This window comes from Lolium perenne, chromosome 1, assembly GCF_019359855.2.
Source record: "Lolium perenne isolate Kyuss_39 chromosome 1, Kyuss_2.0, whole genome shotgun sequence".
Lineage (NCBI taxonomy): Eukaryota > Viridiplantae > Streptophyta > Magnoliopsida > Poales > Poaceae > Lolium > Lolium perenne.
In genome coordinates, this window is record NC_067244.2 from 216,580,513 (window position 1) to 216,592,713 (window position 12,201).

The 12,201-nt window shown below is 48.7% G+C and overlaps 1 protein-coding gene and 1 long non-coding RNA gene across 2 annotated transcripts; both read left to right on the forward strand.

The window, feature by feature from the left end:
- Positions 1-1,062: 1,062 nt before the first annotated feature.
- Positions 1,063-1,440, forward strand: LOC139835124 (uncharacterized). The gene is made up of 3 exons (XR_011750834.1): positions 1,063-1,142; positions 1,214-1,303; positions 1,379-1,440. It is a non-coding gene; the product is annotated as an uncharacterized lncRNA (long non-coding RNA).
- A 1,192-nt stretch (positions 1,441-2,632) lies between these two features.
- On the forward strand, positions 2,633-5,880 carry LOC127324148 (patellin-3). The gene is made up of 4 exons (XM_051352164.1): positions 2,633-4,178; positions 4,764-4,888; positions 5,016-5,157; positions 5,246-5,880. The coding sequence occupies exons 1-4, from the start codon at positions 2,826-2,828 to the stop codon at positions 5,504-5,506; spliced, it is 1,881 nt and encodes a 626-aa protein (XP_051208124.1). The 5' UTR covers positions 2,633-2,825; the 3' UTR covers positions 5,507-5,880.
- Positions 5,881-12,201: the final 6,321 nt, after the last annotated feature.

Below are 12,201 nucleotides of genomic sequence, written 5' to 3' on the forward strand. Positions count from 1 at the left end.
CCTCTAACCAAATGTCTTATGTACGCAGTTGGACGACGCTTGTCGCAGGACTGGGAGCGGCGGTATTGGTGGATGCTTGCTCCTACTTTCTGTATGGAGCTGGGACCGCCTATCAGTTGGCTGGCCCAGGATACTCAAAGCGAGACCATGGCCTCATTACCGGCACAACCTTGATCGGGAGCCGACTTGGGCATATCTTTGGGACAATGTCTCGGAGATGACGAGCGACCCAAAGATCATGTATAGGCACTACACTGAGGAGTTGGATACTCTTACCGCTGAGCAGGTAACCGATTTTAATCCATCACTCTTTTGCAATGGGGACTTCATATTTTAGTCCAATTCCGCAATATTTGTATGTTGCAGGTGGATTGGGAGCCATATGGTACCTACTACCGTATTGGCGGGCTGACCTCAACCCCAAGTGCCTTGAGGAGGCGCGTTTCTGGCGTATGCGCTGCCCACTCATATGCATGTGGCTTGTTGAGTACCACAAGCCGCACAGAGTGATGAGGCAGTTTGGGCTGTATCAGGAGTGCCCACCTCAGTGGCAAGACACAGACCAGACGCTTCATAGGTAAACTTCTTGAATCATGCGATGGAAGCTTGTTGATTGAAGAGATAGAATCTAACTTCTTGATTCTTGCAGGCTTGATAGGCAGCGGCAGAGGAAGATCACAAATTGGCCTGACCATCATAGAGGCCACGTCACAGCGTTCCAACACTGTTTGGAAGAGGTACGGAATGCTGGCAATGTGGAGATTATCCCCCACGACTTGGCCGCTTTCAACAACTATCTCCAATGGTTTCATGAAAGCACGCGTATCGAGCTAGTGAAACCCGCGTATGATGACGACATCTTGGACGACCCCATCGAGTTCGATGAGCTAGCGCAAAGCCAGCACGACACCTTTGCTCGCAGAGGAAGATCGACTTCTATTGCTTCCGAGTTGAACTTCGTGGTAATGTATTCTCTCGTTAGCTAGTACGTCATCTACATTGGCATGTGATCGCTCAAATTTTCTATAATATGTTTGTCGCTGCGGTCTGAGATCCAAAAATCAGCTGAGGAGTGCGAGGTTGTTTGGGATCAGAGCCATACAGATGAGAAGCCTATCGGACCGATGCGGCATTTCATTAAGGTATGGTCACCAACATTCAATGTGAGCTACTGTGTTCGGGTGCCTTTGTAACCATGACTTCCACGACGCAGAACACTGCACGAAAGATGCGGCGGTTAGCCAACTTGCTAGGTTGCCGCGACACCGAAATTGCGGCTACATCCTCTTCTGAAGAAGCGGAGGTTTGGACTATTTTGTTACCACTCAAACATGTGCTTACTAGTTTCAACTTTTTGTAATCTCATGTGTTTGTGAAGATTCCTGACGACGACACCATCCTGAGTCAAGGCATTGCGAGTCAACGCAAGAAGCAAGCCACACGATGCCTACCGGTTGAAGCCAAGGGGCAACGCTCCAAAACGATACACTCCGGACGATTATGTCAACCGAGGAAAGAAGGTTGTCATTGAGGAGGATGAGACGCCGCCGCGGAGATCAACTTTGAGGAAGATGAGGAACGACGAGCCGTTATCTTCAGAGGAGGAGGAGCAGGAGCAGCAGGAGCAGCAGGAGCAGGAGCAACAGCCACGACAGCGGCCGAAAAGGTTGGCCGTCCGGAAGCAGCCCGCGAGGAGGGGACGTCGCGGAGGATAGATGCATTTGCTAGTGTTGTGAACTCTATCTTCTTAAGTATCGTGTTGTGAACCCTATGTCATTTCGAACCATGTCTCTATTGCTACGTGTTGTTTGAATCTATGTGCTAAGATGTGATCTTATGATGCGTGCTATGTGTATGTTCAATGTGTATGAAATTGCTATTGTTGTGTTGAAAACTGTTTAATTAAGGCAAGAGTTTTCATGTTTTTAACACAAGTCAACGTGTGGCGCCTCTCAGGCCGGCGCCACACATCACAGTGTGGCGCCTATGGCATCGGCGCCACACGATGCAACTTATATGTCCACAACATCCAGGGGCTTCGGCAGTTTCGTCCTTAGCCGTTTTGGCGAAATTTGTTTGTGTGGCGCCGGTGACATTGGCGCCACACCTCACTGTGTGGCGCCCGTGGCATCGGCGCCACACAAACAGCCTCGCCAAAACGGCTAAGTTCCAGATGCTTTGTCTTACAATATGTTTTGGGCAATTACAAGTGCATGTGTGGCGCCGATGGGAGCGGCGCCACACGGGCTGCCACGTCGGATCAGCTCACCAGCTCAGCGTCGACGGGCCGCGTCGGATGGGTGTGTGACGCCGGCAAGACGGGCGGCACATGGGCATGTGTGGCGCCCATGAGAGAGCCGCCACACAAAAGGATTAGATGAGTGCAATAGTTTCTCAGTCTGTGCTATAGTTTGACAAAAATGTTATTTTTGTGTAAATCGCCGAGAGCGGCCGGGGGAAAGAGTAGAATAGATCCGCACAGAGCCGGCGGCCCTTTTTGACTTTTGTTCGGACAGGAAAGAATAGAGAGGGAGCAAAAAGTAGGGTCACTCCAATCCAAGTAGGGAGTGCGTGGGCCCCGCAGTACCAGGCTACCTAGGCGCCTACTCTGCCAGTGCTCTGCTGGCGCAGCGCATGCTTCTTCCAGCAAAGCCAACGGCAGAGCGAACCAAGCTGGTCGCCTCACGCACTCTCCTTCCTTTCCCTCGCTCTCTCTACAAATCCCTCGCCCTCCTTCTCCCTCTCTCCCAGTCCCACTACAGATTTTCTCTCCCGTCATTTCCGTCGCCCCCACGCGCACCGCAGCTCGAGCTCGATCCATCCGCATGGCCGACGAGACGAAGCAGGAGACTGCCGCCGCGGCGGCGGCCGCGGAGGTGGTCGTGACGGAGGCGGAGAAGAAGGTGGAGGTGGAGCAGAAGGCCGTGGAGGTTGAGGTGAAGGCCGTGGAGGTGGAGGAGAAGGTTGACGAGGCTGCGACGACGGCGGCGGCGGTGGCGGAGGAGGAGGAGGAGAAGAAGATGGAGGAGGCGGAGGCCGAGGCCGCGGCCGCGGCGGACGACGCGGCGGTGATCGAGGGCAGCACCGCCTCCTTCAAGGAGGAGAGCAACCTCGTCTCCGACCTCGCCGACCCCGAGCAGAAGGCGCTCGCCCAGCTCAAGGAACTCGTCGCCGCCGCGCTCGCCGCCGGGGAGTTCGACCTGCCCCCGCCGCCGCCTCCACCGGCGGCTCCGGCGGCCGACGAGGCCAAGGCGGAGGAGACTGCGAAGGCCGATGCGGCGGTCGAGAAGACCGAGGTGGCGGCCGAGAGCGAGCCCAAGGCTGACGCCCCCGCACCCGAGGAGCCCAAGACAGACGCCCCGGCCCAGGAGGAGCCCAAGGTCGAGGAGCCTGCCAAGGAGGAGCCCAAGGCCGAGGTGCCGGCCGTGGCTGCCGCCGCCGCCGAGGAGCCCAAGGCTGACGCGCCGGCCGAGGAGGCCAAGCCGGCGGACCCGGAGCCAGAGGAGAAGACCGTCGTGGTCACCGCGGAAGAGACCATCGTCCCCACCGCGGAAGAGACCGTCGTCCCCGCCGCCTCTGCCGAGCCCGTCGTCCCCACCGCAGAAGAGACCGTCGTTCCCGCAACCTCTGCCGAGCCCGCCGCGCCAGCCGCGGCCGAGCCCAAGCCGGAGGAGCTGATCTGGGGCGTGCCGCTGGCGGGCGGCGACGAGCGCACGGACACGGTGCTCCTCAAGTTCCTCCGCGCGCGCGAGTTCAAGGTGAAGGAGGCCATGGCGATGCTCAAGGCGGCGGTCCTCTGGCGCAAGAGCTTCGGCATCGACGCGCTGCTCGGCGCCGACCTGGGCGTGCCTGAGCTGGAGAGCGTGGTCTTCTACCGCGGCGCCGACCGCGAGGGCCACCCGGTCTGCTACAACGTGTACAGCGAGTTCCAGGACAAGGAGCTCTACGAGAAGGCCTTCGGGGACGACGACAAGCGGGAGCGGTTCCTCAGGTGGCGCATCCAGCTCCTCGAGCGCGGCATCCGGGAGCAGCTCGACTTCTCCTCCAGCGGCGTCTGCTCCATGGTCCAGGTCACCGATCTCAAGAACTCGCCGCCCATGCTCGGCAAGCACCGCGCCGTCACACGCCAGGCGCTCTCGCTGCTCCAGGACAACTACCCTGAATTCATCGCAAAGAAGGTACACTTCTGCCTTCCTTTGTCATGTCGTTTCTTAATTCGTAATCCGAAATTCGCTATCAAAAGCAACAAGAGGATTGGACGTTTCTACGATTTTAGGCCAAATTCTGTTCGTGTAGTGGATTCAACTGTTGAATTCATCTGATGTAGTGTATGCTGTGATTCTTATCTTTGACTGTTGTGTCCTTGGAGGGCAGTTGACTAGTGTCTTTCTTATTATAGCACTTGCTCTGAGTAATTTAGATTGATATGGTGGTGCAATTAAGCTGGGATAGATTTCACTTCTAGAGTTAGTTATGTTACACTTCGAGAGTTGTAGTTTTCCCTCTCTTTCTTGTTTTTGTTATGTTACACTTGCTATTGAAAATGGTATAGAAACATGGCGATGCAAATAGGCTGGGATAGTGGCGTCATTTCACTTCGAGAGCTGTAGTTTTCCCTCTCTTTCTTATTTGAGTTGTGTACTTATGTTACTTGCTATTGAAAATTGTATGTGCATGTTCAGAGACTGAGGTGGCTTTGATATATGATGAATTGCATGAGCTGAATTGGGATTAATTTTCTTTGGATCATCGACCATATGCAGGTCTTCATCAATGTGCCATGGTGGTATCTTGCAGCAAACAAAATGATGAGTCCGTTCCTCACACAGCGCACCAAGAGCAAGTTCACGGTTTGCAGCCCAGCCAAGACCGCAGAGACTCTTTTCAGGTTTGCGCGCGATGGTCTCTAGAAGTCTTATTATTCTTGTTTTGCAGCAATACATTCTGTTGGTATACTTTCTTACCATGGCAATACTCCATTCTTACCTGTTTTTGCCTTCACTAATGTGATGCAGATACATTGCGCCGGAGCAGGTCCCTGTCCAGTTTGGTGGCCTCTTCAAAGAGGATGATACTGAATTCTCAACATCTGATGCTGTCACTGAGCTCACCGTCAAACCTTCTTCCAAGGAAACTATTGAGATTCCTGCTACTGAGGTTGATCCCTGTTCTCTTAAATTCAGATTTACATTTCAGTGGTAGAACAGAAACTCACAGTTGCTTTTATAATGTGCTGTCATTGTAGAACTCGACTGTTGTGTGGGAGCTCCGTGTGCTTGGGTGGGAGGTCAGCTACGGCGTGGAGTTCACCCCCGACGCAGAGGGTGGCTACACGGTCATCGTGCAGAAGACGAGGAAGGTGCCCGCCAACGAGGAACCAATCATGAAGGGTAGCTTCAAGGCTGGTGAGCCTGGCAAGGTGGTGCTCACCGTCAACAACCCAACGTCCAAGAAGAAGAAGCTGCTGTGCCGATTCAAGGTCAAGAGCTCCACCGAATCCACCTAAAGGTTCCAGCTGGAATGACCCTACCGATTATCACCAACCAGGTCCATACCCACCACCATTTGAACATGTTGCAGGATAGAAGAAGAGAGCAATAAGATTCTAGATGGCCGCTTTGTGTTTTGGTTCTTTAATTTGTTGGCTTGCTGTTTTTTGGGGATCAGACTTGGTTTGCGTTGAAGGTGGGGAAAATATGAGATAGTGATGGTTCCTGAGATCAGGGGGGAGGAAATTGTGTGCTAGGAAAGACCCAAGAAGTGTTGCTGATCTGTAAAAAATCTGTCTGTACATGGTTATCCATATGGATTCTCTATCGTCGACATGTTAATTGTTAGAAAATATTCATGTTTTGTGGGTCACCCGGCCACCCCATGTTACTCTGCATGTTCTTCTGCTCCTTCCGCCTTGTCGTTGTTCTTGCCTGTTGAATATTGCTTTGCATCTGGCAATGATCTCGGTCAAATTAAGTGCATGACATGGACGTCAGGATCATCTCTTTGCTAGTACCATCTGCCAAGGCAGGCAAGGCCATCTGAATTCTGATCAGTCTTGTTTGGAAGCCACGAGTTTTTGTCTGAAACACTGTTACTCTTGTGTACTGAACTGAAAAATTAGGCGAAAAAGAGAATGTTTCACATCCATTCGGTTGAGAAGCATCCTGACAGTGGCAAAACAAACAAAGTGTGCAGGCCGAACCAAAAGCAGGCATCTTTCAAGCGCTTATATGCTGGTAATGATGAGCATCAGCCATGCTTGGGTGGGTGGTACAGTTAAGCAGAAAGCAAAAGACCCAAGCAAGAAAGCGAGCAAGCTGTGTAGACAGAGAATGTGTGTGCCTGTGCTGTGCAAGAACTTCCCCTTTGACTACACAACCAGGCAGGCCCGCCAGAAGCATTATGCATGTCCAGCTTGGCCCTGATTGTCTCTGCGTGCCCTCTGATTATTGGGTAATAGAGGAGGCATCAGCCATCTTTCCAGGGACAAGATGTGTGCTGCATCCAATGGCCTGGAGGGCAGTGGGAAGGGGAGGCCCTGCCTGGGTTTTCATGGTCAGGGAGAAAACATCATGATTGATGGCATGGACAGGCGGCAGTGTCAATTGTTTACGCCATTCTCTTATTAGGCGTTGAGGAGGCTCTGGTCAGAATATTTGCCATCAGGGTTCCATTACACTTATGTAGCAGCAGCATCACCATGATTGTGAATTTGAAACAAGAAGAGCATGCAGCCTGTGGGAAGCATGGTGGGCACAGGTCATGGTCATGGAGATAGAGCTCTCTGTTCAGGGGGCCACTCTCATCTCATGCTCACCATCTTGTAATTGAACCAGATGGAGATACGCTCATATGCACTGTTGTGCATGGATGGATCATGGATGAGCCAGCCAGAGAACTGTAACCTGAACATCCATCGGTGTCGTATCTTCTAGGAGTAGCTCGGGACCAAGCAAAGCGAAATCCATACCGATCCAGTTCACGTTATACAGCTTGCTGCACATTGTGCCGGCCAATTCAGCATTCGGCGAGAAAATTGCATATTGCTACCACAATTGTGGCTAGGGCTTCTTTTCAGGTCAACTGCAAAAAACTACTCCGTACCACTTTTGTGTTTAATGGTTACAAAAAACTACCAGTTCTGTGTAACAATCGGTTTGGCCCATTTGATCAAGTTTTTGACAGTTTTTGACAGAGATGGCCCACCATGTCATTCAGATAGAAAACTTGATCAAATGGTGGGCCATCTTTATCAGAAACATGATTAAATTGGACCAAACCGAATGTTACACACAATTGGTAGTTTTCTAAAGCAATTATACGCAAAAGTGGTAGTTTTTTGCAACTGACCGGAAAAGTGGTAGTTTTTTGAAGCCCTAGCCTCAATTGTGATAGCAATATGCAATTATCTCCCGCATTCGGCAGCTAACTGTGTGTGACCGAGCTGGAGAAGAACCATGAATGAGCGGTGAATCCGTCAGGTACATTTCAGGCACACCGTGGCGCGATGCTTCGCCGTCGTACGTCCTCTGGATCAGGCGAGGAGTTAAGGGGAAGGGACAATTAGTAGAAGAGAACCGTGTTGTCTCTGTCGATCCATTTATATGGTCGAGGAGATGTGTGTTTGGAATGGATCGATCGCGATGATAAGAGTTTAAGGCGTTGGCGCCGGGGCCGGCGGGTGGTGGCGGTGGTTGCCTGGTTCGTGCATGAGAAATCGGCACGTTTCTGTGGTCCTTTTTTTTTTTTTTTTTTTTTTTATTTTTTTTGAGACCCTCAATCATTACTGCAAGATTCGAACTTACGCACTAACTCAACACCACACTCACACCACACACACACACGCACACCACTAGTGCACAAGTTAGACCCTAGAACTATACACAAGACACATAATTTGGGTGTCCCAGGAAATGATGGCGCAGACATGTGTGGAGTGATTTTATTGTCACAAACAGTGTCTCGAGACATCCCAAAATTCGTCCCAGCAGGGATCGAACCCAGGACGGGTAGCTAGGCCACCGCCTTTCGCTACCACCGCGCTAGCAGCGCGTTCTCATTTCTGTGGTCCTCTTTCCTACCGATCCATGGATTCTCCCAACTCCTAGTCCCGGGCAGGTGTAACGTGTGTTTGCCTTGCCTGGGTGGGGCAAAGCCGGCTGGCAAGCCATGCAAATTCCTACTCCAACGTACACGGATTGTCATGCATGTGGCTGAGCTTGGTTTGAAGTCAGGCGTCTTGATCCTGCGCTTAAAGAGCAATTCGCACATTTCTGAAAAATGTTTAATAGTAGCAATTAGAGCAACCCCTTGCAGATTTCTGCGACATTGTTTCCTTGCAAAAGGTCGGTTATATTATTTCAGGTGCTGAGAAACCGGTGGTTTGACTTTGACACATTCCGTTTAATTTTTATACCTGTTCAAAAAAAAATTATACATAGGCACTGACAAACAGAGCCCGCTCGTCGGTGTCTTGCTATCACCTCTCATTTTTTCCCAGAAACCGGCAGCCTATATTCAATAAAATTCTAACTTCTTCCGTATACATGTCTCCTCTCGTTGTCGACGCAACATACCAACCCCGCGCGCTTTGCTTCGCGCACCACAGCACCAACCTCTCTCCCCGTGCCCAAGGCCGAGTGCGTAGCAATGCAGTCACCCGCCGAGACGTCGCGGTCAATGTGCATGCCTGCGATGAGCGGAAGACCTCCGATAATTGTTGTAAACACAACGGATATTTTTGCAAGAGGTCTCAAGATTGATGGAAATTCTTGGAAGGCAATCCACATAACTTTTCAAGGTTTTAGTTGTTTTAACCATAGAGCTTCCGTAGAGAATTTCTCTTGTAGTTTCTTCATTGTTCATTTCCGGTCGACAATGCCACTTTGAGCGAATGATGATCTCGAGCTGTTCTTGCTCATTCAAATTCTACGCCGTAGAGGTGCATCGAGAATTTGAATACGGGAGGAGGTAAACCGCAGGCCGTACAATGCATGCAAGAAAAGGAAGAGTTGAAGTGCTCGTGCCACCGAACTTTATCCATTACCAAGATGCGGCTGCTAGAAAGTCACATAACCGTACCACGAATTTCTTATAAAGCTGGTAATCACCGGAAACTATAAATGTAGCTCGGGCTACATGTAGATCATTTTTTAAAAATGATCTTATAAAGGCCCAAAAAAATCTGAAAGAAAATTCTAGATGTTGATCATGATGTATTATAGCGAATTGCAAAATCTCTCAAAACAACTTGTATTTTGGGACACATAAACATGACAAAATCTGATAATTCTTTTGGAGGTTTCAAAGTTTGCATTGTTCACTATTAATTTCAGATTTCCACTTTTGTTTTTTTTTGCACTGCCTAGAACATTAGGTATTTCGAGTTGAAATTTTGTATATCTATAGAATACGCCCTCCGTTTTATATTAGTTATCGCAGATTTGGATGTATCTATACACAAAATGTCTCTAGATATTTTTTTCATAATTTTATTAAAACTTTAAAATAATTTTCAAAATTTTCAAAATAAAGAGCTACATGTAGCTCGCTACAAAATGCCGCACTCTGGTAATCACCAGTCAACAATTGTACCTAACAAATCACATAGTTGAAGATAATGATTATGTTGCTTCTCATGTGCCTCTAGTTTCCTCAGTATTTGGTCATGATGACAGTGACATTAGTAGATTCCTAGTACAGTAGTGGTTATGACTTTGGAATCACGCCCAGCCTATTCGTGTGGAAATTCTTTACTGTAGCTTTATCTCCTTTTGTCAGCCATTGATAAAAAGAGAGAAAAGAAAGAAGGAAGTGACACGGTGAGGAAAGAGGACGAAAAGGAAACTAATCAGAATGATTGGCAATGCGAAAGACGGAAAATGTAAATAAAGGGTGATGTTTTGGGAAACCGGAAAAGCCACTGGTTGCCTTTGTTTTTTCCAAACGGCCGTTGCATAGTGACAGAGGACAGTCATCAAATTCCCTGTAGGTATGTGTATCAAACAGGAAAAATGAACTCCGTGTGATTCTAGCTTAGGTTCAGTGAAAAGCAGAAGCTGCCTTTTCGCCAAGAAAAAGTACATGCTAGAAGAATATTGCAATGGATTTCGTTTGTAGCGAAATCTTGGAGCATGCATACAGCATACTGAATAGCATGCAAGGTTCCCTAGAAAAACAGGCAGGGAACTGCATGGCCGCATGGGACATTATGCTGGTATCTGTTTGTACTGGGAAAGAACAAATGGTTGGGCCTTGGGCCTAGAAATTCAACGACAGGGTAGCAAATAAAGCCTTTGGCTATGGGAGTGTTATCCTTGAAGTTGCGAAAACTCTAGAAAAAGGCCGACTTCTGGGAAGGGAAGAGACTCGCTCCGCGCGCGACACGTGTTTGAACGTGGGACGCGGAATTTGCCGGTGGACTGCCTCCGCGTTTGACACGTGTTGCTTTCTGGTGATTTTGCGAACCGTCCACTTCTCGTAACGGGTCCGCTTCGCACTTATCGGGTTTACGGAGACCCGTTTCGCGTGTGGCTTTATCTCCGTTTTTTCCCTTATTCTTCTTACGTAAATGCAGGAGGTTCGTGGGTTCTGGTTCTTTCGGCTCGTCGTCTCGTCGGCGGCGCTGCTATTTTCCCTTCTCCTCCGTTGCTGTCGAGAACCTCTCGTAACTCATCGTCGGCGGACGTTTTTCCTGCTCCAGAGGTAAGCGCCGTCGCGTTTTTCTGGCTGCTTAGGGTTTCTAAGATCTTGGTTTTTTCCTTTGATTCGATTAGATCGAATAAGTTTTTTCCCTTTGTTTTTCCGGGCAGTGAGTTTTCTGGGGAATTAATGGGAGGGAGGTAGCACTTTCAAATGGAAAATATGCGGAAGGCGGATGCAGATGCGTTTTCCCTCAGTAAAGTCGTGCTTTTTTCATCGATTTCTTCCGCTGCTTCTTGGTTACACACCTTCTGAGGAACATTAGTTAGGGTTTCCCTTTGTCGTAGTAGCCGCATAATTCCACAATTCCTGATGACATGCATGTTATTATTTAGGGTTTCTTGGTCTTTTTTCTTGTCGATTTACCCGCCCTGGAGGAGCCGCTGAGTTTCCCGTGTCGTGTTGACATGCAGATGCGACGACTCTGGTGGTTCTTGTGGTTTCTATCTGTGTATTCTGTTGTATTGTTTGGTCTAGTTTTATCACATATCGTACCTGAACTAGTTCTAGGGTTTGTCCAGTGCTTGTTCATAAGATGGTTTTGTACTTCTGTGTGTACAGCCATTTCTGTCGGGTACTTGCTGTCCTTTGTGTATGGTACTTGTTCGTGTTTGTCCTTGGTACTCGTGTGACAATTTGTTCTGTACTTGTGCACCTATATCTTTTGTACTTGTGCACCTGTATCTCTTGTAGTTGTGCACCTATAACTCTTGTACTTGTGCACCTATATCTCTTGTACTTGTGCACCTGTATCTCTTGTAGTTGTGCACCTATAACTCTTGTACTTGTGCACCTATATCTCTTGTACTTGTGCACCTGTATCTCTTGGAGTTGTGCACCTATATCTCTTGTACTTGTGCACCTATATCTCTTGTACTTGTGCACCTATATAACTTGTACTTGTGCACCTATATCTCTTGTACTTGTTCTCCTATATAACTTGTACTTGTGCACCTATATCTCTTGAACTTGTGCACCTATATAACTTGTACTTGTACTTGAGCACCGACTTGTATTGTAATTGTGCACTGATAAATTCATATTGGTCGGCGCCGTGTAGTATAGACTTCTACAATTTGTTTCTTTTCTAGAGTTTTCGTTTGTGCTAGTATTTATCTGGTTGTTTTTTTTGTCTAGTTTCCCTTGGTCTATTTGTTGTATAGTTTAGCGGCACCAAAGTTGATGCTCGGTTACACGTCTTTGCCAATGCATGTGTGTAAATTATGTTGGTCTCTTTTGGTTTGTTTGGTTGTCGATGTATCTGTGCCAGAGGCGCGTATCGTTTTAGATGTGTAGTGAGGATATGCAATTGCTATGACGTAGGTGGTTTGTGTGGTTTCTCTTGTAATCTTTTTTTGTTGTCCTGTTTTTTATAGTTTCGAAAGTGATAAGCTGCACAGATCGTACCTGAACTAATTTTAGTATTCTTCAGTGCTTGTTCAGGTTGGAAGTGATAGCAGATCCAGGTTTTCACTCTCGTGCGGATATTCCTGACCATCTTCG

What these genes read in the sequence shown, in the direction of transcription:
- LOC127324148 (XM_051352164.1), top strand. Translation starts at nt 2,826, where the DNA reads ATGGCCGACGAGACGAAGCAGGAGACTGCCGCCGCGGCGGCGGCCGCG. An exon ending in CTGAATTCATCGCAAAGAAG is followed by an intron (nt 4,179 to 4,763) that starts GTACACTTCTGC and finishes GACCATATGCAG; the next exon opens with GTCTTCATCAATGTGCCATG. An exon ending in ACCGCAGAGACTCTTTTCAG is followed by an intron (nt 4,889 to 5,015) that starts GTTTGCGCGCGA and finishes AATGTGATGCAG; the next exon opens with ATACATTGCGCCGGAGCAGG.